At 52.4% G+C, this 27,491-nt stretch overlaps 9 protein-coding genes across 9 annotated transcripts in view; 4 read left to right on the top strand and 5 right to left on the bottom strand.

Moving 5' to 3' along the window:
• Positions 1-6,705: 6,705 nt before the first annotated feature.
• LTS14_010564 (uncharacterized protein) lies at positions 6,706-8,302 on the top strand (the record flags this gene model as incomplete). The annotated part of the gene is made up of 2 exons (XM_064843240.1): positions 6,706-6,829; positions 6,885-8,302. The coding sequence occupies 2 exons, from the start codon at positions 6,706-6,708 to the stop codon at positions 8,300-8,302; spliced, it is 1,542 nt and encodes a 513-aa protein (XP_064689238.1).
• Positions 8,303-13,117: 4,815 nt separating this feature from the next.
• Positions 13,118-14,431, bottom strand: LTS14_010563 (uncharacterized protein; the record flags this gene model as incomplete). Its single annotated transcript, XM_064843239.1, has 3 exons — positions 13,118-13,931; positions 13,988-14,193; positions 14,246-14,431. The coding sequence occupies 3 exons, from the start codon at positions 14,429-14,431 to the stop codon at positions 13,118-13,120; spliced, it is 1,206 nt and encodes a 401-aa protein (XP_064689237.1).
• Positions 14,432-15,233: 802 nt separating this feature from the next.
• Positions 15,234-16,883, bottom strand: LTS14_010562 (uncharacterized protein; the record flags this gene model as incomplete). The annotated part of the gene is made up of 1 exon (XM_064843238.1): positions 15,234-16,883. The coding sequence occupies one exon, from the start codon at positions 16,881-16,883 to the stop codon at positions 15,234-15,236; it is 1,650 nt and encodes a 549-aa protein (XP_064689236.1).
• Positions 16,884-17,552: 669 nt separating this feature from the next.
• LTS14_010561 (uncharacterized protein) lies at positions 17,553-17,972 on the top strand (the record flags this gene model as incomplete). The annotated part of the gene is made up of 1 exon (XM_064843237.1): positions 17,553-17,972. The coding sequence occupies one exon, from the start codon at positions 17,553-17,555 to the stop codon at positions 17,970-17,972; it is 420 nt and encodes a 139-aa protein (XP_064689235.1).
• A 108-nt stretch (positions 17,973-18,080) lies between these two features.
• LTS14_010560 (uncharacterized protein) lies at positions 18,081-20,275 on the bottom strand (the record flags this gene model as incomplete). The annotated part of the gene is made up of 4 exons (XM_064843236.1): positions 18,081-19,466; positions 19,579-20,000; positions 20,052-20,120; positions 20,176-20,275. The coding sequence occupies 4 exons, from the start codon at positions 20,273-20,275 to the stop codon at positions 18,081-18,083; spliced, it is 1,977 nt and encodes a 658-aa protein (XP_064689234.1).
• Positions 20,276-21,072: 797 nt separating this feature from the next.
• LTS14_010559 (uncharacterized protein) lies at positions 21,073-21,765 on the bottom strand (the record flags this gene model as incomplete). Its single annotated transcript, XM_064843235.1, has 1 exon — positions 21,073-21,765. One exon carries the CDS (start codon positions 21,763-21,765, stop codon positions 21,073-21,075), a length of 693 nt encoding a protein of 230 aa, XP_064689233.1.
• A 214-nt stretch (positions 21,766-21,979) lies between these two features.
• LTS14_010558 (uncharacterized protein) lies at positions 21,980-24,543 on the top strand (the record flags this gene model as incomplete). Its single annotated transcript, XM_064843234.1, has 2 exons — positions 21,980-22,034; positions 22,124-24,543. The coding sequence occupies 2 exons, from the start codon at positions 21,980-21,982 to the stop codon at positions 24,541-24,543; spliced, it is 2,475 nt and encodes an 824-aa protein (XP_064689232.1).
• Positions 24,544-25,375: 832 nt separating this feature from the next.
• On the top strand, positions 25,376-26,670 carry CYT1 (cytochrome c1; the record flags this gene model as incomplete). The annotated part of the gene is made up of 4 exons (XM_064843233.1): positions 25,376-25,450; positions 25,588-25,742; positions 25,828-26,490; positions 26,565-26,670. 4 exons carry the CDS (start codon positions 25,376-25,378, stop codon positions 26,668-26,670), a joined length of 999 nt encoding a protein of 332 aa, XP_064689231.1.
• A 505-nt stretch (positions 26,671-27,175) lies between these two features.
• Positions 27,176-27,491, bottom strand: part of LTS14_010556 (uncharacterized protein) — a gene marked incomplete at both ends in the record, with an annotated part of 1,149 nt that continues 833 nt past the window's right edge. Inside the window, one exon of the mRNA XM_064843232.1 lies at positions 27,176-27,345. Within this exon, the coding sequence (XP_064689230.1) occupies positions 27,176-27,345 (170 nt within the window). The remainder of the gene's footprint in view (positions 27,346-27,491) is intronic.

Genomic DNA, 27,491 nt, shown 5'->3' with positions numbered 1-27,491 from the left:
CTCCGAGTTAAAATGCTCTAGCGGCTCCTAGGTAGCCTCGGTATAGCTATACCCTTTCTATTTAACTAAGTACCTTTACTAACCGTTTATCTAGGCATTATCGATAATCCTATTAACGGTATATACTAGTTCTTCGACCTTAGGGTCGAGTAGTAATAGTTCTATTTGTAGCGCGGCGTCCGGCGCTACTAGTTTAAGTAGCGAGATATAGAACACCGGGTGTATCCTTATCTGCTTTAGTAGCTATAAGGCAAAGTTAATAGGTCCCTTCTTAGCCTTAATCCTAAACGGACTAAGCTTAACCGCATCCAATTTCTTACTTAGCTTGTCTAACTTAATATTTCGGCGGAGGAGATATACCTTGTCCCCCTCTTTAAGAATTAGTCCCTTAATTCTTTTACGGTTAGTATAACGTGCTATGTTTTGTTAGTAGAACTAGAGATCGAGCCGTACTAAGTTTTGTATATCGAGTAAACGTGCCGCTCGATCGGTTGCAGCCGGGCTAGGGTCGCTAGGGTTAACGACCGGTACGTCGTTTATTTAGGTGCTATATACTAGTTAAAATAGTAAGAGTCTAGTTAACTCGGACGGCGTACTGTTGTAAGCTAATTATGCTATTAGTAGTAGTTCTACCTAATTGTTTTAGTCCTTATTAACGTAAGCTCTAAGGTATTGTTCTAGTGTTTAATTTAAGCGCTTAGTCTATCTATCCGTCTAAGGGTAGAACGAGGTGCTAAGTCGATGCTTAACCTAGAACTGCCTTATAAGAGCTATCTAGAAGTTAGATATAAACACTAATCCTCGGTCGGTAACTAGGTCCTATAGCATGCTATATAGTGCTACGACCTATTTAATAAAGACTTAAGCAATGTCTTCTATTTTAAAGTTTTCCCGGTATAGAATAAACTTCCTAAATTTAGTAAATCGATCTACTACTACTATAATGCCGTCGAAGACTTCGTTTGTCGCTAGTTCCTTAGATAGTAGTAGTTTTACGATAAAGTCTATTGCGAGTAACTACTAGGGTCGCTCGGGTACTTTTAAGGGTTAGAGCAAGCTATACGGCCGGTAACGGTCGTTCTTACTTCTTCGGTAAGTGTTATATCGACGGATATAGTCCTCGATAGCCTTGCTTATCCCGGGGAAGTAATAGCTTGCCCGGATGATCTAATTTATCTTAGACACTCCCGGGTGTCCCGCTTAGGGTATATCGTAATAAGTTCGGAGTAACTCTGTTCTTAAGGATATAGGTACGTATATTAATCCTTAGAACAAGAGGAGTCCGTTATCTTTTTCCTAGTCTTCCCGTCGGCCCTTATTAGTAGTAACGGAGATAGCTATTAGGTCCCGGATTAGCGCTTCCCTTAGTATGTTCTAGAAGTTGCTCGTCTATCTAACAATAGTAGTAGCCGCGAGTCGGTTAACTCCTAGCGTACTATCGTTATTTTCTTAAAAGGATCGTATATCGTTCCTTCTTAATGCTTTTTATATAGTTAGTCCTACGACTAAGTATATTAGCTCGTTCGTTCTCGGATCCCTTACGATAGACGATCTTATAGTTAAAGCTAGAGAGCTCTTCGCTCTAGCGGATCTGTCGCCTAACTAACTCCTTACTAGTTATAAAGTATCGTAAGTTTTTATAATCCGTATAGACCGTAACCTAGTGTTTAGGTCCTTCTAGGTAGACTCGCTACGCTTTATAGGCGTCTACTATAGCTAGAAGCTCCTTATTATAGACGTCGTAGCGGAGCTCGGGTCTAGATAGCTTCCTCGAGTAGTAGACTACGGGTTGTAGTCGTCTACTCGGTCCTAGTTAACTTAAGCATGCCCCTAGCGCTACGTCGGAGGCATCTATTTCGACGGTAATAGGTTTGTCCGGGTTAAATACTAGTAATATAGGTTGCTTAGTAAACCGAAGCTTAAGTTCCTCGAATGCCTCTCGTTAGGATTTCTCCTATACGAACGGGGTATCTTTAGTAGTAAGTAAAGTAAGTAGTACCGTAATTCGGGAGTAGTTCGTAATAAACCTCCGATAGAAGTTAGCGAACCTAAGGAAGGATTATACTTCCTTAACGTTAGTTGGTATCGGCTACTCCTTTACTATATAGACCTTTTTAGTGTCTATTTTAATGCTATCCTAGGCTACTACGTAGCCTAGGAAGTGTACCTCGTACTTATAAAACTCGCTCTTCTGCGGCTTAACCCGCAGCTTATAGTCCTATAGCTTCTGCAATACTTTACGTACGTGTACCTTATATTCTTCGAGCGTTCGGGAGTAAACGAGGATATTATCTAGGTAGACTACTACGAAGACGTCGAGATATTCTCGTAATATACTGTTAATAAAAGCCTGCTAGCTCGCTAGGGCGTTCGTTAACCCGAATAGTATAACTATATATTCGTAGTATCCGAACCGAGTCCGGAACGCGGTCTTCTATTCTTCGCCTATCTTAATTCGAATTCGATTATACGCTCCTAGTATGTCGAACTTCGAGAACTATACCGCGCCTTATAAGCGATCTTGCAATTCTAATAGTAGTAGTAGGGGATAACTGTTCTTTACTATAATATCGTTTAGTCTACGGTAGTTAATATAGAGTCGCTAGTCGTCCTTACCCTTAGGGACGAATAGGATAGGGTATCCTACTAGTAACTATAACTCGCGAATAAATCCTTTACGGAGGTTATCCTCTAAATACTTCCGTAGTATTTCTAGTTTAGCCGCGGATAGCGGCCGAACTAATTGTTTCGTAGGCGTCCTACCTAGGAGTAGGGGTATCTCGTAGTCCTACTCCTAATGTTCTAGTAACGCTTCCTAGTTAGGTTCTTGTTCGAAGAGAGTAGCGAACTCTCGGTATTCGTCCGGAACTAGGAAGTCGATCGTAATATCGGATCCGGTAGCCTTTACCTAAAGGACCTAGACGTCCTATTTTAGGTCTAGGATGTTCTTTAGTATCTCGTCGGAAGTTACCGCACATATTTCGATCTTGCCTAGTGCGTCCCGCACTATAGGTAGAGGTATCGATTCTAAGAGTTCCGGAAACTAGATTCTCTTAGCTTTCTAGTCGACGTAAGGGTTAGCGTTCTTTAGCTATAGTAGTCCTAATACTACATCCGAGCCCGGTAACTCCGTAATATCGAACTAGATCGTCTCTCGATAGCGTCCTATCCGTAGAGGTACTATCTCGGTCTCTTCGTTAACTAATCTATTGTTGTACGTAACCGGCTTTCTATCGATTACGTGTAGCGGGAAAGCGTTCTCCTTCGCGTATAGGTAGATCTTCGCTATCTTAGCGAACTTTAGCGTTATAAAGATTCTAGTACACCCTAAATCTACTAGCGCCCGGGCTAGTTAGTCGTTAATATACACCTATACTCTAAGGTTGTCTACGTACCTAGCTTTAGTCGTAGTACATCGTTATAGCCCTCCTTAGTCCGTCCGAGGGTCTAATTTCGGCGGACCTCGTCGTTTCCCGCTCGTCGTCCGGTTCCTCTTCGAACTAGGACTAAAGGAAAACAACTTTTATCTAGTAACGACAGAGGTAGAACCCTAGTTCTACCCTATTGTTCGGCGGCGTTACGCGTATACCTAGCCTTTAGGTCGTCGACGTCGCGGCGTAGCGCGTAGGGTACATTAATCCTATCGGGGGTGAAGTATCCTCCGCGCGGCGTAAACTCGCTTCCGAACGGCACAACTTCCTATACTATTCGGCTATAGGAGGTCGGTCCTCGAACTATAGGTAAAACCCGTATCTATCGGCGGAGAGACGTAATTATAGAGTCGTACCGCTCCTAATCTACGTATTATACTCCGTTAACCTAGGGGCAAGCCTTAGGCTAATATAATCGGACTATCCGTAGGTAGTTTATACTAATGTCTCTGTCGGCGAGGTCCTAGCGAATAATGTTGTTCGCGGGGCGGGGATCGCATAGTTCCTCCTCGGAGGACTCCTCGATTTCCTCGACTATCTTATAGTCTTTATCGGACTCCTCGACCTCGTGTCGCAGAACCGGCGTTGTCGTTAGAGCGGTAGATAGGGTTCCTCGTAGTACGCATATAGATTATGCCTTCTTATTTCGTAGAAACTATCCCGATCCGTCTTTATCGCTTAGGTAAATAGAACAGTTATCGTCGTAGTATAACGTCTATATTAACTTAGAGTAATCTATTACTCTAGTAGCCGCTGCCGTTTGTAGTACGGGCTTTATAGCGCGAACCTACTTAGGTCGTCGTAGGTTATAAATCTACTTCCTTGCCTAGTATTCGCGAGCAAAATGTCCTTTCTTGCTATAGTTATAGTACTCGAGATTAGACTTATTAAAAGGCTTCCGTTCTATAGCCTTATAGTATTGTCGCGGACCCTACTTAGGCTTTCCTTGTCGTCCTCTCTTAGGTTGTCCGCGAGTAGCGTCTAATTCTATAGGCTATAGCCTATAGTAGTCGTTTCGCTACTTCTAGGGCTGCCTCTACTATCCCGAGTTAGCGGTTCGTACTACGATCCTTTTAGACCTTTCCTATTGTCTCTCCTAGAGACGGGTGTCGATCTTAATAGCGAGTTCGAATATAGCGACCTACGTATTAGGTCGACCCTATCGAACGATCTCGTCTTTAACTCCTTCCTTTAGACCTATATAGAACGCGTCTACGAGGGCGGTATTATTCTATCCGGTCCTAAGTATAAGAGTCTAAAACTCTACTTTATACTTAGTAGCGGAGTTTCTCTATCTATACTATCGTAGATCTCGTTCGGCTTCGAAGCGATTATTACCCTAACCGAAGGTCTCTTCGATTTTAGTAAGTATCGTTACTTCCGTAGAGAAAATCTCCCTAGTAGTTATACGACGGTCCGAGGGCTAGTCGTTTCCTAAGTAATCTTCTAGATAAGGCTGAATCTACTCGGCGGCCGGTCCTCGAAGGTACGAAGAGATAAATATTAGCCTCTTCGTCTAAGTGCCGAACTGTTTATAGTGCATCTTAAATATAAGCAAGCACTATATCTTAAACGTCTTAAACTATCGCTAGTTGCCGGTAAATTCCTACGGCTTATTAGCCTTAGGTCCCGCTACCCTAGCGGTCCCCGTAGTAGATCCTATAGTCGATATATCGGCTATATATACCTACTCGATCTAGCTAGTAACTAAGTCGACGGTTCGATCGTTGTCGTCGGGTAATAGCGTCTAAACCTCTAATTTAACGCTACTTCCCGATGTAGTACTAGATATACGCTAATGTTAGTAATTTTAAGTGTCCCCTAATACTTCCCTAGAAGTAGTGCTTAAAATATTATAAGGGGTTGCTAATAGGGCAGGAAGGTAACTAGGCGTAGACGGTTAAGGCGTAGATAGAAGCGTAACTAATTAGTAGTAGGTAAAACCTATCGCTAACTCCTATACTTAAGGTTAAGCACGAAGCTCCTAACTACTAACACCTTCGTGCTTATATATATCTACTAGGTCGTGCCTCGCGCGCCCGGTGCGACCTCTCGCGTAGAGCGTCTAGATCGCACCTTATAAGTGTACGCTTACGGGAGCGCCCGTTGTAAGCGTTCCGGTGGTTACGTGCTACTAGTCCCCCGCGAGGGTCTTGACACCCTCGCTTAATGCGGGAGCTAATATGTTCTGTTAGGTGTCCGGATTGGACACCCTACGGACCCCCTACGGGGGGCCGGAATATATCACGTAACCTAGGTTGACTGCAGACAGCCTGCGGTCCCCCTGCGGTCACGTGCAGGATACTGTAGATGTAGTACGACACCTTATATATAGTAAAGAACAGAATAGAGATTATAGTTAGTATAGTATACCTATAGTCTAGTTATAGTATTCTTACTATACTAGAAAGTATAATAGTAAACTTAAAGAGGGAAGAGAGTCGAGTCTATGCTCGACTCTTTTCTTCTTCTTCTTCTTCTACTCTACGCCTCTATAGCTAGTAATAAAATAATGCTATACTACTATAGACTATATATAGGTTCTCTATAGATTATATATAGGTTATATAAGAGCCTCTATAGGCGTAGCTATACCTTATAGTAAGTAAGCCTTATAGTTCTTATATTTATCTAATAGCTAGATAATAGCTAAGCTACTATATAACTAGTAGTCTACTAGGTAGTTTAAGACTAGCTATTAATACCTTATAATAGATAATTATTATTTAAATAGAATTATTTTCTACTTTAAAAGTAGATAAAGTAGATACTCTACTTTAGATATAATTATATTACTAGATATAGATGTATATTATTGAAGATAGCTACGTTACTAGAGATAGCTACGTAGTAGAAACAACCACGTTACTAGGCACAGTCACGTTAATATAAAAAAAAAAGACGAAGTTTAAAGCTCGGAGATTATGATTAATAACAAGTCGCGCTCTCTGAGAACCTGAGGCTCACTAGCTTATGCATGGAGCTTGAGCCTCAAGCACATCGTGAGTGGGACAAGCTACAGGCACCCAAACATTGCCGCAACCACATATCTTGCACACGGCATAGTCGCACTCTTTCCCACGCATAACGACCTGTCCACAACCTACGCCATCGAGTTCTTTCGACAACGCAACCGAGATCCGCGCCACAAACCAACCATTCATTAGGTGCATGCTTGAGCTCACTCACATGAGACCTTGAAAGAAATACACAGCCGGCCGAAGCGCCCACGACGTACGGATCATCACGTATATTTCTACACTCCTTGTCCATCATGGCCTCCAACGGTATTGAGAGCCCGCCGAAGAGGGTGAAGCACGAGAGCTCATCCACCGCAGGCAACTTCAACCTCGCTCCACCCACCTTCGATCTCGATATCTGGGCAACACATTATGAGGGTAAGACCATGACTCTATACTCGAGCGCAATGGAAATACTAACACAACCTCACAGGCGCCCTCCTCCCTCTCCGCCTCTCCCACGTCGCCATCCACTGCCCGACGCTCGCCCGCCAGGCCATGACCATGGCCATCTCCACAGCAAAGGAAGGCAAAGACGTCCGCCTCTACACCCGTATCTGCGAGCTCGCCGACCAACTCGGCTTCTCCGATATCGGCACGCCCGACGAAGAACACATCGCCAAGCAAGAAGAAGGCAACCGCCGGCAATTGAGCAAACTCGAGTCCGAGCTGCGCGGCTACAAGAACAACCTCATCCGCGAAAGCATCCGTATGGGCCAAGAGGACATGGCAAACCACCAACTAGCGACTGGCGGTCCACTCCCAGACCCCGCCAATCCCCTCTCCACAAACGCCGCAGGCTACAACGCCGCCTACCAAGCCTTTGGCAAAATGCGCGACTACTGCACCACACCCACCCACATGGCAAGCATGAACCTCCGTCTAATCTACACCGCCATCCTGCAAGCCGTAAGCATGCAACAGCTCGGCTCATCCGCCGGCACGAACTGGAACAACGTCCTCTCCACCAGCTCCCGCCTTCGCACCTCGGGCGTGAAAGAAGAAGAACAGATCAAACTCACTCCCATCGCAACAGCCATGTCCGGCATCGCCCAACTAAGCCAAGGGAACTACCGCGATGCAGCAGCCGCCTTCCTCGCCACACCAAAAGAATACAACACCATCGGACCCGTTCACGGCGCCGATTTCGGTCGCGCTGTTGCAAGCGCAAACGATATAGCCATTTACGGCGGGCTCTGCTCTCTCGCCACTCTCTCACGTCAGGAATTGATCGATCTCGTGCTCGGAGGCAACTTCCGTGCGTTTCTGGAGCTGGAGCCACATATGCGGAAAGCCATCTCCCTGTACACGACGGCGAAGTACCAGGCCTGTCTTGATACTTTAAGACGATACTATAGCGATTGGAGTCTGGATATCTTTCTCGGAGCGCAGGCCATGTCGGCCAGACACGGGGTCTCACATGTCGACCTCCTCTTCGCAAGGATCAGGGAGAAGAGTATTACGGCTTACTTCTCCTCTTTCTCCCAGGTCTCCCTTTCAGCGCTCGCCACGACCTTCCCACCGGCCCTATCCTCCTCCTCTTCCTCCTCCTCATCCTCTGCAGCAGCTATGATGGAGGAGGAAGTCCTCCGTATGATCGAGACGAAACAGTTGGATGCTCGATTGGATGTCGTGAAAGGGGTTTTGGTGGCGCCGCGGAAGGAGGCGAGGAGTGCGGCGCATGAGGAGGCGAAGAGGGTGGCGGAGGAGGTGGAGAGGACGTTGTTGTTGAGGTTGCATCGGGTTAATGTTTCGTTGGCTGGGTTGGGAGTGCCGAAGGGTAAGGGCGGGAACTGGGGAGGTGAAGTCGGGAATGGGGTTGGTGGGGGGTGGCGTGATTACGGAGGTTGAGGTCGAGGTTCGAGGAGATGATTTATGATGAGATGCAGAACGATGCATGGCGGTGTATATCTCGTCGAGGAGGACAGCCACGAGATCATTGCGAGAATTTGCTGAAGTTTTAGCGAGGTGCTTGGCGTTGTTCGTTCAACATATGGCGAGAGCCGGGCAGAAGTGGGTCTTGCTCGCTGGTGAGAAGATGCACGATATGTAAGTGCTGCATGCACAGTACAGAGAGATAGAGAACAAATGCATCGCCGTGAGCTCCACTCGCATGCTACTCAACTCCATCCCGAACAAGAGAGTCGACTGAAAACGAAGCCCTGGTATCCCGCCGGCAGTTACTGCAAAGTAAAGCAATCAGTAGCGCCCGTAAGTCATGAAAACATCTCGTCATCTACATTTCGTTCATGTCTCTCTCGTCCTAGCAAGTCGACGCTGCCAGGAGTTCGATAGCCTCCGACGGCCAAAGGATCACGGGTTGGACATCATTGCTGCTTCCAGAATAGACCCTTCCACCAATGCCCCGTCTGTGTCTTGGCCTCTGGTGCGACCGTTGCAGGCGGCAGTTCAGTAAGTCCGGGCTCAGCAGCCGCTGCTGCAGGCGCCGCCACTACACCTCTCGCACCCGCACCCACCTCACTCGACACACCGCTTACACCCACCCCAGCCTTCGCAATACTGCTCAAAGGCTCCAGGCTCCGCTGAGCCTTAGCAGCAATCCTCCTCCTCAACTCCCCCGAATCCACCCTCGAAGCGTCCCCAGGCCAAAACCTCCACGTCGCCAACCCCGTAGCCACGCCCACGCTAGCCAGGATGAGAAGACCAGCTGATCGCATTTCCCTACGATGCTTTTGCGCTTCTTGGCGCCAGATGTCGCGTTCGAGTTCCGTCGCGATCTGGGTGAGGGAAGATCTGTGCTTAGCCCGTCGGAGCAAGCGATGGAGTCTGTGTGTTCTTCGCGCTTGATCGGCTAGGATCACCCGCCCGACTCGCAGAGCTCGGTCGTCCCATATCCTCGCTGCTGAGCTAGCAGGTGTTCCATGAACGGGGCGGAACAGTGGGGTCGCGGGTCGTGGTGGGGTGGTAGGGAGGGGAAAGGGATCGACTTCACTGGTCTTGATGAGTTTGAGGTTGGGAGAGTGCTCGATGCGGTTTAAGTGGGAGATTTTGTTGAGGTGTTGGGTTTCGCGGCTGTTGGACAGGGCGTGGAGGGCGAAGAGGACGGATGCCTCGCGAGGTGGGGTTGTGGTGAAAGTGCGGGTTTTTGGTGGGGCTGAAAGGGTGAGGGTGGAGGGGGTGGGCCGGAGGAGGGGGCGTGGGGGGAGCATGGTGGAGAGATAGATAGGGGAGAGCTGGTGGGTGGTACGAGATGGCTGTGAACGAGAGAAGTAGTCGTCTTGTCGTGTACATGTAAGGTTCGTGGTTGTAGGGCGATAAGCTCCATCGCTTATCGGGCTGGGGGACGCGGGGTAGACTGTGGTGGGAACAGCCAATCAATGATTGACGGACTTGAGCCAAAGCTTAAAACGCGTGAGACGCGTCCCTTCACTTTATCAAGCGAGACGACTTGGAGGAAGTTGACGATGGTTGTACCGACTGACTCGTGAGTTTGTAGTAGACCTCCATCTGCTTCGATCTTGGATATGTCGGCAGCGGAGCAGGAGAATCGGGGCGACTCACGATGCAAGACATCTGAGAAGCTGTTCACGAGCCTGTCGAAGAGGAAACGACCCGAGGCTACCGCATCAGCACCAACGGATAGCAGTGTCAATAGCGCAGCATGGTCTTCATACTTGTCTGGACAGACTGTTGAACGGAAGCGATCGGCTGGATCCGCAGCTTCGGCACGACAGCCTGCTAAGAAGCCACGGAAGGAGCGGAGGCCATTGGTTCATGTTTCTGGAAATGTGGCTGGTGGAAGCACTGGCACAGGTGTCTTCGAATTCGCTTCTCCAAAGGCGGCGCAAGCACCAAGTGATCGACTGAACGATGCTAGTGCAGTACATGCATCTGCAGCAGCGGCAGCCGAGAGACCCAACCCGCCAAAGTCTGCATCCCCCAGAAAAGTCAGTAATCGTAGAGCTCTTGTGACAACAGCAGATGTCCCCTATCCGTGGCAGGAGCTTCCTCAGCCCGCGAGGATGGTCTTTTCGGCAGGACTGCCTCTGCTGCCTACGGCTCCCCATCGAACCTACGACGAGGCACACATACAGCAGCCTTATCATCCCGGCCCACCTGTTGTGTATATGGACCAGAACGGCCCACAGGTACACCCTCAAAACCAGCGACACGGGTACGGTCCTTCGCAGCTCCATACTCAGCCTGCATACTCGGCTTGGAATGTACAGCCAACGTACGTGCTTGGCTATCAGCCAAATCAAGCAATCAACCAGAATCCTCCTGAGCCGTGGCCTTCACAGAACGGACTGTCGCGGCCATCCCCTGTACATGTAGACCAGATCCACAGTCAGACGACTCCTCAGCCTCCGGTCTTTACTTGTGGTCCTCCTCAGTACACGTTGTTGCCAACAGACCGCACGCCTTTGACCGCCGGCCCAGGACCCGCTAGAGATCACTCTGCAAGAGCAGCACGACAAGTCGTGAATCTGACTGGGTCTGATGATGAGGACACTCCAGAGATCGTGCCTGGACCGCAGGATGCTCACGTTGCTGGGATGAGGCAGCGAGAACTCGAGCCTCTGATCTCATGGTCACGAGCAATGTCCATGCCGTCGGCTGTTCAGTCCGGCTCAGAGACAGTACATACTGAAATTGAGCCACAAGTCCTTGGAATATGTTCATGCCAGAAAGGCGTCGTGTCTGGCCAGGATCTAGTATTCTGTGCAGGTCAATATTGTTCTATCTTAACCTTCCACAAAGCGTGTGTTGGCCTTTCCAACCGAAAGCCTACGGAAGGGTGGCAGTGCTGGCAATGTCGTCCCAAGACTGCGCTTGTGATTCCAGCTGCGGCAGCTGCACAACGAGCGTCTTCTCCGCCAACCATGGAATTTGTCCCACAATCCAAGCCCATACCCACCGCACGAGACGAACCCGAGCCACCTCTGCATCCAGAACAAGTTGAGATCATCAGTGCTATCGAGCGCGGAAGCAATGTCTTCTACACGGGCTCGGCAGGTACCGGCAAGTCGACTGTGCTAAAAGCATTTACCAAGGTTCTCAGAGCGCAAGGCAAGCATGTCGATATCGTCGCGCCCTCTGGCATCGCCGCTCACAATGTCGGCGGTATGACGATCTAGGCTTATGCTGGCTGGAATCCGGATTCGTTCAAGGAACCGCTGCACGAGTTCCTGAAGAAGTCATGGGGTAAGAAGGTTCGCCGTCGGCTATGCGAGACAGATGTCCTGGTTATCGACGAGATCTCCATGGTCGACCGCGATCTGCTGCATCGACTGGATGCAATGATGAGAGAAGTCAGACAGGCCTTGGTACCGGAGCGAGGTCAGAAGCGGAAATCTCAACACGGTGTGAGCTTTCCGTTTGGCGGTGCACAAGTCATTGTTACTGGTGACTTTTGCCAGCTGCCTCCAGTCCGTCCGTTTAAGTACTGTATGCACTGTGGTGGAGACGACATGCCTGGACATAAGATGCAAGACGGCAGACCCATCACATGTCTAAAGTGCAAGCGGGTGTATAAGGATGAGGAGAAGTGGGCTTTCTGCTCCGATGTATGGAAGGCTTGCAGGTTCCAGTACTTTGAGTTGAAGCATATTCACCGGCAGTCTGATAACGTTTTCATTGATATACTGCAGAAGTATGCTACACCACCGCCATGTTGGCGAGCTGCACTGACATGTATGCAGATGTCGTTACGGCAAAGCCCTGACCGCCAGCGACCAAGCAATTCTGCTCACTCCCAAACCCGACCCAATCGGCGCCGTCAAGCTCCTACCTCGCAGAAACGAAGTCGCCACCAAGAACACCCGCAACTTCCTCAGCCTCAAATCGCCCATCCGAAAGTACTCATGCCACGACGACTTCATATGGCGCAACAGAATGGAGCAGGATCTCCAATGGAAATCCAAGCCCCGCTACCCTTCCCGCCCCGACGGTCCCCTGGAAGCACAAAAAGACCACCGTTTCGACGAGGACGTAGAACTAAAGGAAGGCATGCTCGTCATCCTCCTCGTGAACCTCGACTTCACCGTTGGCCTCGTCAACGGCAGTCAAGGCCGCATCATCGGTTTCGAAAAGCACTCCGACGCCAAAGTCTTTCCACCCAAAGAACCCGGTTCTCCAGACCACGGCTCCAGCAGCAACAAACGCCGAACCCTCGAGAAGGCCGCCCAGTCCGACCGCGAAGCCATCATAGACGACCAAGTCCGGGACTTCATAACCAAAAACAAAGTCACCCAATGGCCCATCGTCGAATTCCAGAACGGCCACATCCAACCCATTTACGCCGCCTGCCAGATCAGCGAACACGGCTCGGAGAAACCTTACTCGTACCTCTGTCGGACGCAGACCCCGATGATAGCGGCGTGGGCCATCACGGTGCATAAGAGTCAGGGGATGACGTTGAACCGGGTGATTGTGGATTTATATAATTCGTTTGAGAGGGAGATGGTGTATGTGGCTTTGTCGCGGGCGAGGTCGTTGGAGGGGTTGAAGGTGGTCAGGTTGGCGAGGAGTGCGGGAGAGGGTGGGGTGGATGTGCAGGTGCAGGGGTTTTTGAGGGAGCATGGGTTGGGTGGGGTGTGAGGGTGATGGGCTGTGCCTGGCCCGAAGCATGGTGTAGATATCTTGACTGGTAGATTGTTCGGGGTATACGCAGTAAGATATTAGCAAACATTTCACAACCCGCCATCATTCCCCAAGATCGGGTTTCGGTTCTCCGTCGCGAAAGGTATCCGTATACTGTTTCCGTCCATAAACAAGCTGTTCAAAGTTCCCCCTCGTACTCCACCGAATATTCTTACTAAAAGCCACAGTCGTATACTCATCCCCATGCTCCGGCGTCCCGATATCCGACAGACTCGCCCGCAGAGCAATAGGGTGATATCCGGCGAAGATCTGCGGCATGACGCTTAAACACGTCGCGCGAGGTCTTCGGTCTGTGCCTCCACAGACACTGGTGAGGGCAAGGTCGAAGGCACGGTCGATACGTTTGATGCCTAGTTCGTAGAGGATCTTTCTTGCGCCGGGCAGGGAGATGGCGTAGGCTAGTGAGCAGACGTTGTCGTGAGCGTGGGAGACGATACGGGTGTGGTTGGGGTAGCCGTCTACGAGTTGTCGATCGCCGAATTCGGCGTCGATGTGTTGGGTTTCTGGGACTGTAGGGTCGTTGTAGATTACTGCGCGGTTCGTCGGGAGGTTGTCCGAAGGCGTCGGCATCTTGACGCCACAGTGACCTAGCCAGAAGATGTCCCAAGTTTCTATCTCGCCGTACGGAGAGCTGGTAGGCTCAGTCGTGGGGTGCTCGACTACATTGTAGTCAATCACAGCACCTCCAGCTGATGTGTAGTCGGCATCGTAGTAGTCGTCTGCTGGTCCTGAAGAGGTCGTCTGGAGCACTACTCTCGAAGCTCGAGCGTAGTCTTCCATCTGCGACTTGATCCGGATATCCCAGTCAATGTCGTCTTCCGCGATGAGTGCGGTCGTGATGTTATTCTCGACAATGCTGGAGTGTCAAGGTCAGCTTGTGATTGGATTGTATATCGTAATAGGTAAACACACTGCCGTAGAAGATTCATATGTGCTCGCCACGCAAACAAAGCACCTTTGGACGTGAACTCCTCGCCACCTGGTGGAAGAGTCTTGCTTTCAAGTGAGGTTACGCCATCCCAGTAGTCCACTTGCAAGCCGGTGAGGTGTGCAGCCAAGGATATGGAGTCGCGGTGATCTGTCCGCGAAGGCAGGTTGATGGCGAAAATCTTCTGGAACTAAACAGATGTCAGTCAGATGCCCGGTAGCTCGTAGGTGGCGAAAACTGACACCAAGCGTCGCATTATGAACATCCTGCAGACTTCCTCCGCTTTCTCCTGCACGCGAGCCAGGTGCTTTCAGGCGTAGTGACGGCGCCTTGCCATATGTCGACACGCTCGCGAACGCAAGGATGATCAGAAGAATGCCTCCAGTCACAGCAATCCATAGTCGATTTCCAGCCAAGCCCAGAGACATTACGTCGTAGGATCAGAGTAGTGGTAATCTGCCGTCAGTGTTATAGCATAATTGAAAACAAAGACAAACAATGGAAAGAGGTGCAAGTACGGTGAGGTACGTGCCTGCAACACAGCAGCTCGCGCACATGTCAATTGCAAAGGGACATGGTGTGTCAGAACAGGCCATCGCGTCTGCAGCTGCATCTACCCGTTCGCTTGAGTAACAACAAAGCTCACACCATCGTAAGCTGACTCTGGGCGGGTACCTATAAGAGGTAGCTGAGGAGACCGGGTAGGGCGTCCAATCCCGCCCGTTTACGAAGGTACTGGCTTGTCACCCGAACGTTCTGGCGGCGTTGCGATGAAAGTGGTTCACTCATGAGACAGAATTGCCCCGTCGATCATGGCATGAGGCGTCTCGCTTTGCTGATCATAATCATATGCAGAAATTAAATGGTTGTACTCGCCAGCAATAGCCCCTGACATCGCTTGTGGCGCGCGGGTGTAACTCTCTCGAGACTGTTGGTACTACCATTGCTGTATGCTGCTCGGCTCGACTGATCTCGCTGCGTCCGAACATGCAACCATGATCGCTGATGTCGGCAACAGACTTGGGGAGAAAGTACGCAGTTGTTGTGAGGATCCGGACGCGTGTTTGTTGACTGCGGGGCTCGGGAAGTGGAGATGAGAAGGGTTAGGGTCGGGGTAAGCACGATATTGATGCGGCGATGAGGTCTTCTGAATCGCGGTCATATCTATCCCTACAAAGGCTATACTACAACCCACCACTTCCACCCTTCCCACTTCCCCTCCACGCCACATCAAAATCTAGTCATAACAGCAGCCTTCTCCAACTCCCCCACAATCCCATTTCCCGCCAAACTCCACTGCTCACTCACCAACCCCTCCGTAACAGCCGACCGCATCATGCCGCTCCTGGCATAATACTCCATCACCCCCCTCGCCTCCAATTTGCTCAACCCCTGCACTTTCCTCACCTCCACCATCTCCATGACGTCGGAGACTCGTTGATCGATAGCGATGTAGGGGTTCCATTCTGGTAGGGTAAAAGTTGTTGCTTCGAGGGCGGAGCGGAGTTTGGGGAGCGGAGCGGAATTGTTCCAGAGACGTTGGACGCGGTCGCGGAAGTCGCAGACTTGGCGCCGGAGGACCGCATCTTCGATCGCCAAGGTGTTGAAGGACTCGAGAGGCGAGATATCTATGTCTTGCGTGGCGGCTGCTCCATCGGCTTGCTGTCTCAATGTATCACGGATGGTGAGGAGGGATTTCAGCTGACGACTCGCTACCTTACGGCTGAGGATATGGTCGAGGGTGGGCACCGAGGGTCGTGTGGAGGCGGATGTGGAAGCCATCACCATACCACCGTTTGGCAGATCGGTCTTGCCTGATAGGAGATTGGCATAGTCTCGAGCGACGGCTAGTTCATGTGCATGAATTGGCTGAGCCTCGCCGTTCAGGTACGCAGACATGCGCATGATGTGATCGACACCATCCACACCTACGAAGACTGGAGGCCGAAATTGGCCTTCCTTCTCCGGCTGTGAAGAAGCTGTAAGTTCAGACCAGAGAGCCTGCCAGATTGGGTACGCAAGTGTCGGGTCGTCGGCGCCGAGTTCTGCCAATCTCGCAAGAGAGATGTTCGATTGAAGCGGGATAGGCAGGTCGTGCTTCTTGCTGATGCGAAGGCTGTTGAGTAGGCGTCGATTGGCTTTACTGATGTTAAGTAGGAGTTGCGCAGTGTAATGTGGTTGGATGTAGATCGTCTCGCCTTCCGGGGTCTTGTACGGCTGATAGCTCGTCTGCGCATTCGTCATCGCTCGTGCTTCTGGGAAGTGGATGACAACCCAGCCCTGTAAGTATGCCATGGCCATGCCCTGTAACAAAAGTACACTCTTTCCACTCCCTCGCGCACCGTATATCATCTGCCACGTGACATTCTTGCTCTCAAAAACGCCCTGCAGTGCCTCACCAAGTTCCACTGTTTCTCTCCGCACCAATGCTGCTGGCCGCCGGAACAGACCCCATCCCTGACCTGGCTTGAATGCTTCCAGTGCCCGTAGCGCCTCTACCGTGTCATCGCTCAAACCTATCACACGGCCTTCTAGCGATCGTAGCTTGCCAGCACCACCCACGTTCTCAGCCGACAAATCCACTAGCCCTTGCACTTCCAACGCATTGGTATTGCTCAAGACTATCTTCTTCCGTAATGCTTTTCGCTCGCCCGAAGCTGGTGGTCGTGCTGTAGTGACGCGCTTGTTCTTGGATAATCGGAGCGTCTTGCCGGCTTTGGTCACTGGTTTTGCGCCGCCAGATGCCTTCTTTTTGGGTGGGTTGGCGGAAAGTGATGTGGTGGTGGAGAAGGCGGCGCGGTGGGCGGTGTTAGAGGCGCTCGAGACAATGGGAGACGGCAACGCGCGTGTCAAGCAGCGTAAGCAGATGGTGTTAGACATGACGGGTCAACAATGGCGAATGGTATGCAATGTATGTTCATCTATCTCCAGACGCTCGAGCCGTATCGCTCGGGAATGCCAAGACTTTCTCCGACCTCTCGACTGCCTGTCCATACCATATAGTCATCTTGATGTGTAGAAACGCAGGCGTGTCAGCGAACATGTATGCGACGTGTGATACGTTAGCGACTCCGCTGTCAATGTGGGAGCAGTCAGTCGGCATAACACATTGTATCTAGCTGGACGCGCATGAAGGTTTGTGATAGATCGCTCAATCGACTACGACCATCTGGGATGATCAGTCACCGCTCCCACTGACCCTTTCCCGCACCTCCAAACTCCATGCAACAATCTGTTTCTTATCCTGACAAAACAACCCGGCGCGCAAATCCTCCACAAGTCCTCATGAGATTCATCGAGAGCGTACATAACGCAGCGATGTCAGACATAACCCCTCAGTACATCCTCCAACACCTCACCCTAAAACAAATAGCTAAATACTAACCTCCTGCCAGCCTCCGCCGCCGCCCAACCACAACAGACAGCACAGACTTCTGGTAAATCAACCCGACAAACTGGCAAAACCTCCTAGCAGACTCCACCAACGCCACCGGCACCAAAAAAGCAGTTCTGAACACCATCCGCAAATACGACCAAGCGGGCCGCATCATGGAAACAGACGAAGGCATGCCCGCCCTCGCCCCGTGCAAATGGTGTGTGAACCGTGGACTGGAATGTCGCGTCTTCGCCACCCGGGAAGATGAGGCGTGTGCTTATTGCAAACGCATGAGTAAAGGAGGGTGTGCGGCGAAAGTCGTACCTGAGGAGGAAGATGATGAGGGAGGGGTGATGCTCGCTCAAGTTATAGCGGACCAGCGGGCCTGTGATTGTAGGGTCGATGAGCTGGAGACTCAGTGCCGGGCGCTTGAGACGACGGTTGAGACGTTGTGGGCTGAGCTTGAGGGAATGAAGGCGCTTGTCGGGGAGATTGGGAGTGTTGTTGGACGGTTTGGAGGACGGCTTGCTACTCCTCCGCTCTCGAGTGGAGAATGTACGGTCACAGATCAGATTATGAAGGTGGAGTCATGATGTTTGCATTTCTCGAGCCATTGCGGCCCGCTGTGGACATTGGCCTGAATAATATCATACTTGATCTATGTAATAACATATGTGTATATACCACGTCTGCGGTAAGCCTCATAACAATATCATCGCTGTTATTGCTGTAAAGCCCACAAGTCCACTGAGCAGCACATTGGCAGGCAACAAAGCCGGTCCTGCTCCATTTGTCGAAACAGTAGCGGCCGCCTGAGGACCTCCACTACCTCCACTCGACGAGCCACCTGTCGTGGCTGAACTCTTGCTTGTCGAACTAGCTGCCGGAGCAATGCTGACGCTCGACCCATTGACAACCAACACCCCAGTCGCAACAGAGACCTGGGCTCCGCTGATAACAGTCGCATCACCCGGAGTCAAAGTCTGGCCTGCTACGATTACTCCGTTCGTGTTCGCGGGATCGACAGAGAAGACTTGACCAGCTGCTGTAGCGATACCTCCACTGCCAGCGCTCGAGCCAACCTGGGAGCTGCTCACGATCACAGCCGGACCTTCGAAAGTGCCAGTACCCGTGTTAGCTTGTGGCTGGCTGTTTCCATTCCCAGAGCCCTGTGCTGAGGCGGTCTCAGTCGCCGACTTCCCAGACATAGCAATAATAGAAGCAATCACATCCCCAACATTGGCTGTTGACGAAGGCGCAGCAGGAGCAGTGTTTCCCTGTGACGAAGTCCAACCAGACCCAACCACCTGACTCTCTATAGGAGGCAGTGTCGTTGTCACCGGAATTCCAGTAGTGGTAGTAGCAGGCGTCTCAGGCGACTGTGCCGGCGTGGCAGAGCTCGTAGCGGTGTTACCCTGCCCAGGCGTAGTCGGCCCCGCTTCTGTACTCACAGGCTGCAGTGCTTTTGGAGGATCCCACAGCCCATTCAAGCTAAGCAAGCAGTTCGACCATGCAGGATCCAGGTCCCGAAACGCCGGCGGAACTGCTAATTCTGGTGCGAACAGCCCGTCGTAGATCAGATATCCTGGGTCTCTGCAAATTTGTGCTAGGGTTTTGTTGTTGACCATATTTGGATACCCGAGTGATTTAATGTTGCCCGAGTCCGTGCATTGGGCCATGGCATAGTAGGCGCTTGCCGGGATGGGATGGATGAAGTCGGCGAAGTTGACTTGATAGGCATAGTCGTAGAGCTCGCCGTGGTATCCAGATATGCTGTAGACGGACGAAGAAGGCAGACCAACGACGCCACCAGCGTATGTGTTTCCGATCCTGCCACAGGAGTTCGACGCGTATGCTGTTTGGTAGGAAATGTATGCTTTGTTCTCGTAGTACGTCTGGCCGTTTGACACCACGGATGGCCCAGAGTCCGGCACACTCGATTGAGTCGCAGACATGTATTCGCAGGCACCAGTGGCCTGGCCGCCCGCTCCAGCTGCTGTATAATTGGAGACTACCTGGCCATAAGGACAGACCGTCGAGGCACCCAAAGTTGTGGCGCACATGTTGCGGGTATAACTGGTGGTGACCTGTGATAAAGCAGCGTCAGCATGAACATCAGCAGGGCGGCTGGAGTCTACCGACAGGAAAGTAGAGCAGCTGCACACTCCCGCCATAAATCGTGCAAGCACCACAGCTCACACCTGTAGTCGTCGGCAAGGCAGTCTGGCTACACTGCGGCAGATCAACTGTGATGCCGCCTGGAACAGGTGCACTACTATCGGTCCGTGTCGAGAAATAAACACTCGCCATACTACTGAACGATGATACCGCAGAGTTGTACTGATCCCACATAGACGTGCAGTCCGGCGGAGCAATCGTGCAGCTGGGAGGCGGACCAGTATAATTCAGGAATGCATAGTCCACGGTCGTAAATGTGGAGCTGGCCGTGGGCGTGAGCGTGCCGATGATGCGGTTATGGCCATCGCAGAGCTGTGTCGTGGAGGCGGTGAATTGTGTGGCTAGGTACGTGGACGTGACATTATGGCCACCGAAGCCGCCGCTGCTGGCTAGGTAGGTGTAGTTCGACCATTCGCTGTTGCATCCCCAGTCGTAGCTTGAGCCTGTGAGCATGTGTTATTAGTGCTCTCCAGGATCGCTGGCAGCTACCATACCATTGCCGGTCGCCGGAACTGTCCAGATGCCGGAAGCGGAAGATGTTGTGATGGGTGATGCATTTGATGCTGTTAGAATATGTCAGCAGTGTCTTGAGTCTACCCAGGCAGCCATGAAATGTACTCTGGGTGCTGTTCGAGTAGCTACTGCTCGTATCCGCTGCCCACGTGCATTCAAGTAGGGCCGGTAGTAGTAGAATCGCGCTCTGCCATCGCATAGCCATGCTCGCGTCGCTGAAAGTCGCAAGTCGTATGCAAATCCGACTTCGCAAAAGCAGGAGGGGAAGCCTCAACTCTTCAAGGTCTGGAGCGGTGGCTCAATCAGTCATCTTGCTTATGCATAACCCAACCAGCACCAGCACTGCCGCTGATCGTCCCATGTCGTGCATCCTTCGCGCGAGTCGATCAAAAGCTTAACTTGCAACAAACAAGCCGTGCCACTTTACAGTTTACACCGTAACACGACTGTGTGTAGCTACAGCAGAGACCCTGCCTGAGTCAGCTAGTGCAGCAAACCCGTCTGATATAAATGAATAGACGCAGTACCACAAGAGATCCGAGAGAAATGGTAAGGACTCATTGCCGTCACGGCGGACAGAGGTGAGGTTGGACAGTACTGTGAACCTTAAAATTCAGCCTCACCCAGAAAGTGAAACGCTGGTGCGAGCCATGGAAAAGACGTCATGTCTGAACTGGATCGACCACGGCTTTTAATGTCCCTTTGCAAGCCATCAGTCGTTTTCACGTAGGGTGAGATGAGAGGGATTTCTGGGATGGTGGATGCAGTATGATCGAGCTGAAGTGCTCAAGTGCTGAGATGGGTGAACGCTACGTAGGATCTGATCGACCAGAGTTGCCGCTTCAATGTATTTGCCCCCGCCAAGATCAAGAGACCGCAAAGACCGCCATGCATCTATATCCTTTCCGATTGCGAAGCTGCTTCTGCAGAGTACATATCACGATGTTAGCCACCTATACTCCACCGCATCTACGCCAAACCTTCCCCGTCTCATACTCACAATCACGGCAAAGCCGCCACCCTCTCCTCCACCCTCCACCCAGGCGGCCACCAAACCATAACCGGAAACCTCGCCTCCTCCCCCTCGATCCAAAAACTCACCTTCTCCACCTCCACAAACCCCAACCGCCTATACGCCGGCTCCCCTTCCGCGCTCGCCTCAAGCCACGCAGGGACACTCAATTCCTGACACCGGTCTAATCCATGCTGTATGCACATCGTCGCCACGCCTCGTCTCCGCCACGCTTTGTGGACGCACATGTACATTAATACCGCGTGAGGCCGGCCGCTGAGCCATCTTCTGCGAGCGTCGTAAAGAGGCTGCATCCAGTTTCGAACTCTCTGGCCAGTCTCTTCCGGTAGCCAGGCGCCGGAGAGGAGGGAATTGCACTCTTCCATCTTCTCAGGGGTGCGGAGGCGGTCGTAGATGAACCATTCTGCAAACCCCACAATGGTCTTCTTGCCGGTGTCAGGATCTGTATGCACGCATTTGATCGCGGGGTACTGCCTCGATTCTTCCATGTGGTCCCGCCAGGCACGGAGATGTCGCCGACCAGAAGCCTTACGTGCTTCCTGAGTGTCGATGTTACCAAAGGCTTGTTCGACTGGGTAGTCGCCGAAGGATTGGGCTACTATCTTCATTAATTCGGGGATGTCTTCTTCCGTGGCGAATTCGATTTTGAAATGCTCCGCCATGTCTGAAGAATGCTAGTGGTGAGTGGAGATGGGGAGCGAGAGGTTCATAGCAGGCGTTCATGCTCCTACCTGTCGCCTATGTGTGCAAACCCCACGGCTACTGATGGGATGGTGCTCATCATGACTCAGATCGTTGTAGTAGTGTGGGCGTGTTGCGAGTGTGAAGCAGATCCCCGATCTCCCCACAATCTCATAGAGACGAGTTAGCGCGGTCATGGCCCAAGCTCCATCGTGCTTCTTTCGCGAGTCGACCGGCCACCAAAATTCAGGTATGGTCACTCTCTTCAGACCACATTGCATATCGTGACCTCCGTACTCCCGGCGACATGCTACACCTCGTGATCGCCTCGCGACATAGTGACCCTCACTAAAACCTCGGACACGCTTCCTTGGACACCACTTTACGCGACCGGACGCGAACCCGACACGCTTGGAAGACCTACCAAGATGAAGTGCGCAATCCACGTGATGCCCTTGAAGCGTCCCTTGGGATCCCTCAGCGCCACCCCATTCAATCGCCGAGCACCCGAGCCATCGCACAAGTATGCCGTCACGGCCGAGCTGGACGAGACGGTGCAGGACATCGTCACCAAAGCCGAGGCGCAACTGCAGAAGCTCTATGGCATCGATACGACCATGACCTACTTCAATCGCGTCAAGGACTCCGAGGGCTTGGATATCGCCATGTCGATGAAGCTGGGTGAGCTCATGACGGAGAGCACACCGGCTGCTGAGCGGAGCTTTACTCTGTATCAGGATTGGTTGGATAGTAAGGATACCTTGCCTTCGGACTCGCCTTTGCGACCTGCGATGTGCGACAAGCGGAAGTTTGACAATCTCAGCGTGGCCGAGAAGCAGGCGTTCAAGGTGCTCAAGACGGCATATGAGAAGGATGGCGAAGCTGTCTTCATGCGTGCTGCCGATGGTACACGGAAACCAAATGAGGTGGAGACCAGGGTCATAGATTCACAAGCTTCACTCCCCACGCCGAGGAATTCTAGTATGCCTCCTCCGCCGACATCTGCACAACGTCCTCCTCGATCATCACCACTCCAATGTGCCCCACAAAGCAGCTATGACGAGGATCTCCTGCAGACTTTCTCGTCAAATGAAGAAGTCGCCGCGGAGCTGGAAAGCGAACACAATGCCTTCGAGATCATGAGCTCTCAGCAGCGACAACAGATGCCACCTCCAAACTCCTCCCAACGATCCTCAGCATCCGTCCAACCACCAACCCAAACACCACAGCAACCGCCGCAATCGTCTCAACGCTCGAAACCACCAGCATCCGTCCGACCTCGTCGAAAAGCGGGACTAATCCCCTCCACCGAAACCTCAACGCCAGACCTATCCCGCCCCGGCCGCTCAGGCCAAACCTTCACCAAAGTCTGCTGGGAAGACGACGAAGACCGAATCATCGGCGCGGGCTTCGCAGCGGGCTTGACGGCCGAGAAGATCCGGAAGAGGTATGATCTCAATCGTACAGCGAGTGGGATCCGAGCGAGAAAGCTTTTGCTGCAGAGGAGTCGGCCGGAGGTGTTTGTTAGGGGAGCGGAGTCTGAGGAGGGGGGTGCGAGGGGGTCTGGGAGTGGACGGGGGGTGGAGGTGAGGGAGGGGGAGGGGGATGCGATTGAGGACGAGGAGGAGGAGGAAGATGCGTTCGAGCCTGTGCGGGATAAAGTTGCTGAGGAGCAGGTCGCGGTCAAGGGGGAGGTAGCGGAGGAAGAGCACGAGGAGGATGAGCCTGCGTGTGCCGGGCACGAGGTAGCTGAGCAAGCAGCAGAAGAAGAAGAAGAAGAAGTTCGTGAGAGCGACCAGGACGATCCGGATTCGGCGGTTGCGGACTTGGATGTGGTGGAGAAGAGAGAGGAGGATGATGTTGATGGTGATGAAGTGGAGGAGAAGAATGCTGTCCTTGTGCATCCGGAAGTTGTTATCCCGGTTGCTTTTTTAGGCCGACAGCGGGATCTCGAAGAAGAGGTCGAGGAGGAGGAGGAGGAGGAGGAGGAGGAGGAAGAGAGGCACGACACAAAGACCTCGCCACCTCAGCTTGATGTGAAAGAAGCGGCGAGCGAACATGCAGTCGAAGCCGAAGCCGAAGATGCAGAAGGAGAGGAAGAGGAAGACGGAAATCACCACTCCGCCCACGAAACCCTCTCCTCCGAAGGTGCCGAAAACGACCTCATCCGCCTCGCCGACCGCGAAGGAGTCCAATACTATAACGAACACGATGGCCGCTTGCAACTCCTCCGCTACCTCCGTCCGGACATGAAACCCGCCCGCATCGTCTCCACCGTAAACCGCGTGTTTCGGCATGCGGCGGAGGAGGTGCTGGAGTGGCATGTGCGGTGGTTGACGATCAAACGCGATCTCCTCAATGCTGAGAAGGGATCTGAACTTGAAGCGGGACTTATGAGGGGGTTGGAGACGATGATTTACTATCGTGACCTGAGAAGGCCAGATTACTTCGCGGATGGGAGTTTGTTGCCGGAGACGGAGACGGGTGGGGGGGCGGTGGTGGTGCCGAGACGCGAGCCGTGGGAGGTTGTGCCTGAGATTGGGTCGGGGAGGATTGAGGAGGTCTTTGAGATGGATGAAGAGGTGGTCGGGGTGGGGGATGAGAGTATGGTTAGTGCTGCGAGTGGGGCGAGTGGGGTGAAGATGTTGGGCCAGGATGGCAGAGTGAGGAGTAAACGGGCACGAAGACATGCGGCAGCTGCTGCACGGAGGAGGAGGGGGAGGAGGGATATCAGGAATGGACGGGCGGAGGGGGGGTGAGCCTACCGGAGGGCTGGAATGGATGGGATTCATGATGAAGTTGGGTATGAAGCCGAGCTGGTGGGTTCTTGTGAGGGCGGCGGCGTCCGACTGTGCGTTTCCTCCGCCTGTGGGACTTGCATTGGGAAATGCTTGCTTTGCCTGTAGATCTGGAGGATGGAGAAGTCGTGTTGTGAGATCGTGGTTCGGTGGCAGATGTGCTGGGTTTGGACTACGTGAGAGCGGTGGGCGGGGACGAACAGCAGTGACTTGACTATGGGAGCTAAGGGACTCGTACGAGTTCTCGGCAACAGCGTGTCACCGGCTGTCGAGCGAGAGAGTACAACGATGGCAGCTTTGTACGTAGACCATTACCAAATCCACATCTGTAGCATATCATCAACCAAATGTATACCCGGCCTTGATCGTCGTCCTCCTGTCGTATCACTCGATTGTCCGTCGATCTCGTCGACCCTCGGATGCTCATTTCAATAGACACTTGGCTTTGCTCATAGTCTTCCCCCAGTACTGGGTAGACCCGTCCATATCCTCCTACCGAATACTCCACGCGGTATATGTGTATGATGTCGGCGGAAAAAAAGGCAATGCCACTCGCTTGGCGTGGAGCTTCAGCTTTCGACCAATCAAATGTAAGACGTAAGTCGACGGAAATAGCCGGGTTGGTGGTAGAAAGTGTGGCCAGGAGCGAGAGCATTGCGAGAGCACCACCACAACACTTCTCCGATTGCCAGCGCGCACTTTCACTCCCTCTCCCTCTCCCTCTCCGCTCTACCACCATCTCTCGACCTTTCGTCTCCCTCAAGCGCTGAGGCCGGCTTCTTCTCTTTCAACAATGTTGGCCAGGTCGACACTCCACGCCACGCGCGCCATCGGTGCGGCGAAGACGGGTGCGACGAGGACTGCGCAGGTATGGCATTCACTTCAGACACGGAAGGGCATTGGATGGGATGGAAAGGGTATCAGTGGAAGCTCTTGAGCTGGCTGCTGAGTGCTGTGGATGCAGTATGAGAGATATTGGAAGGCTAATCAGGTGATTTGACACAGCGCAATGCCTCCACCACTTCCTCCTCCGGCTCGTCTGCGACATGGAAGGATAATGCACTCCTCGGCTCCTCGACTGCCCTTGCTGTGGGCTCCGTGGCGTGGTATTACTATCAGTTCGGGCGCCCGGCACATGCCATGACGCCTTCTGAGGAGGGGTGAGTTGCAGACCATCAGACCATACCTATCACTACTTTACCCTTAAAAACAAAACCAATGCTAATTTGATGGATGATAAAACAGCCTCCACGCCCCCGCCTACCCCTGGGAGCACGAAAAGCTCCACAAAACCTTCGACCACAACTCGCTCCGCCGCGGCTTCCAAGTCTACCGCGAAGTCTGCTCCTCCTGCCACTCCCTCGCCCGCATCCCCTACCGCACCCTCGTCGGCAACATCATGACCAACGACGAAGCCAAAGGGCTGGCGGAGGAGAACGAATACGACACCGAGCCCAACGACGAAGGCGAAACCGAGAAGCGACCCGGGAAATTATCGGATTACATCCCCAGCCCGTACAAGAACGACGAGGCGGCGCGCGCGGCGAACAATGGCGCCCTCCCACCGGATCTCAGCTTGATGGTCAAAGCCCGACACGGCGGCTGCAATTACATCTTCTCCCTCCTCACCGGCTACCCGGAAGAACCGCCCGCGGGCGCCGTGGTGCAAGCGGGTCTGAACTTCAACCCGTATTTCCCCGGCACCGGGATCGCGATGGCGCGGGTGTTGTATGATGGGTTAGTCGAGTACGACGATGGGACGTCGGCTACTACGTCGCAGATGGCGAAGGATGTGGTGGAGTTTCTGAACTGGTCGGCGGAGCCGGAGATGGATCAGCGGAAGCGGATGGGGTGGAAGGTTATGGCTGTGGGCGGGGTGTTGTTTGCGCTGTCGGTTTGGGTGAAGAGGTGCGTTTCTGGCCGAGATTACGTCCGGACTGATCGAGTTTTGAGTGTTCGAAAAAAGGCTAATGTGATTTTAGGTACAAGTGGTCCACCGTCAAGACCCGCCGTATGTTGTATGATCCCCCCGCCATGAAGGCCAAGCGGCCGGATAACGTCACCGTCGGCTCGGCGTTTAGGAAGTAGAGGGGTTTGCATGAAGCATGAAGTAGTGTGGTGGAGGGTGTAGACTTGATTGAGGTGGAGGAAAGTGGGTGGGAGTGGTAGAAGCGCGGGCGAGCGAGGGGGCTGGGAGAGGGCGGCAATTTGTACAGAAAGATGTCCCTTCCTCACCTTTACCTTAGCGTGCTTTTCATCGTGTCGTGTTTTGCTGTTTGTATCAAGGAAAGACTTGTGCTTGTTTTTTGCTATATTACAAAATGCTTATGTTCTTCCAAGTCATCCGTTTGCTTCATAAGTCATCACTCGTACAATACCATCCTTGCCTTGATCGGGGACCTCGAGCATCGATACTCGGCCCGCCCGGGGTGGTGGCACCAGAGCCGCTGCGGGCGTGGGATCCGACCCCCGCTGCGGAGAGGATTGGATGGGATTGGATAGGACGGGATAGGATAGGATAGGATAGATGTGCCGAAAGGGTACGGTCTCCCAGTAAGGCTATCATCCTGTCCTATTCCTCTTGCACTCTCGTTTATGAATTAAGCTCTCCCCGGTGCAAACTCCCATGACAGGCATCTTCGGTCGCGATCCATTCCTCCCACGCATCACCCATTTCCTGGATTTCCTCCTCGGATGCGAGATTGAGCTCTCGGATCTTGGTTGTCATGCCGCCGGTGCGTATGCGTTCGGCCATTGAGCCGCCTGGATAGACGTGGAAGAACGGAGGTTAGCGAAGAGCTCCATGGCCTGTGCTTTGTGCATTCTGGCTGGACTTGGTAGATAGACTAGATTACAATGAGAAGTAGGGGAAGAGAGAGAGAGAGAGAGAGAGAGGGAGAGGGAGGGAG

The sequence above is a fragment of the Recurvomyces mirabilis genome (genome assembly GCF_035927965.1).
Source record: "Recurvomyces mirabilis strain CCFEE 5264 chromosome Unknown scaffold_44, whole genome shotgun sequence".
Lineage (NCBI taxonomy): Eukaryota > Fungi > Ascomycota > Dothideomycetes > Mycosphaerellales > Teratosphaeriaceae > Recurvomyces > Recurvomyces mirabilis.
The sequence above is the reverse complement of the archived record's forward strand: the minus strand, read 5'-3'. Positions and strand labels throughout refer to the sequence as shown.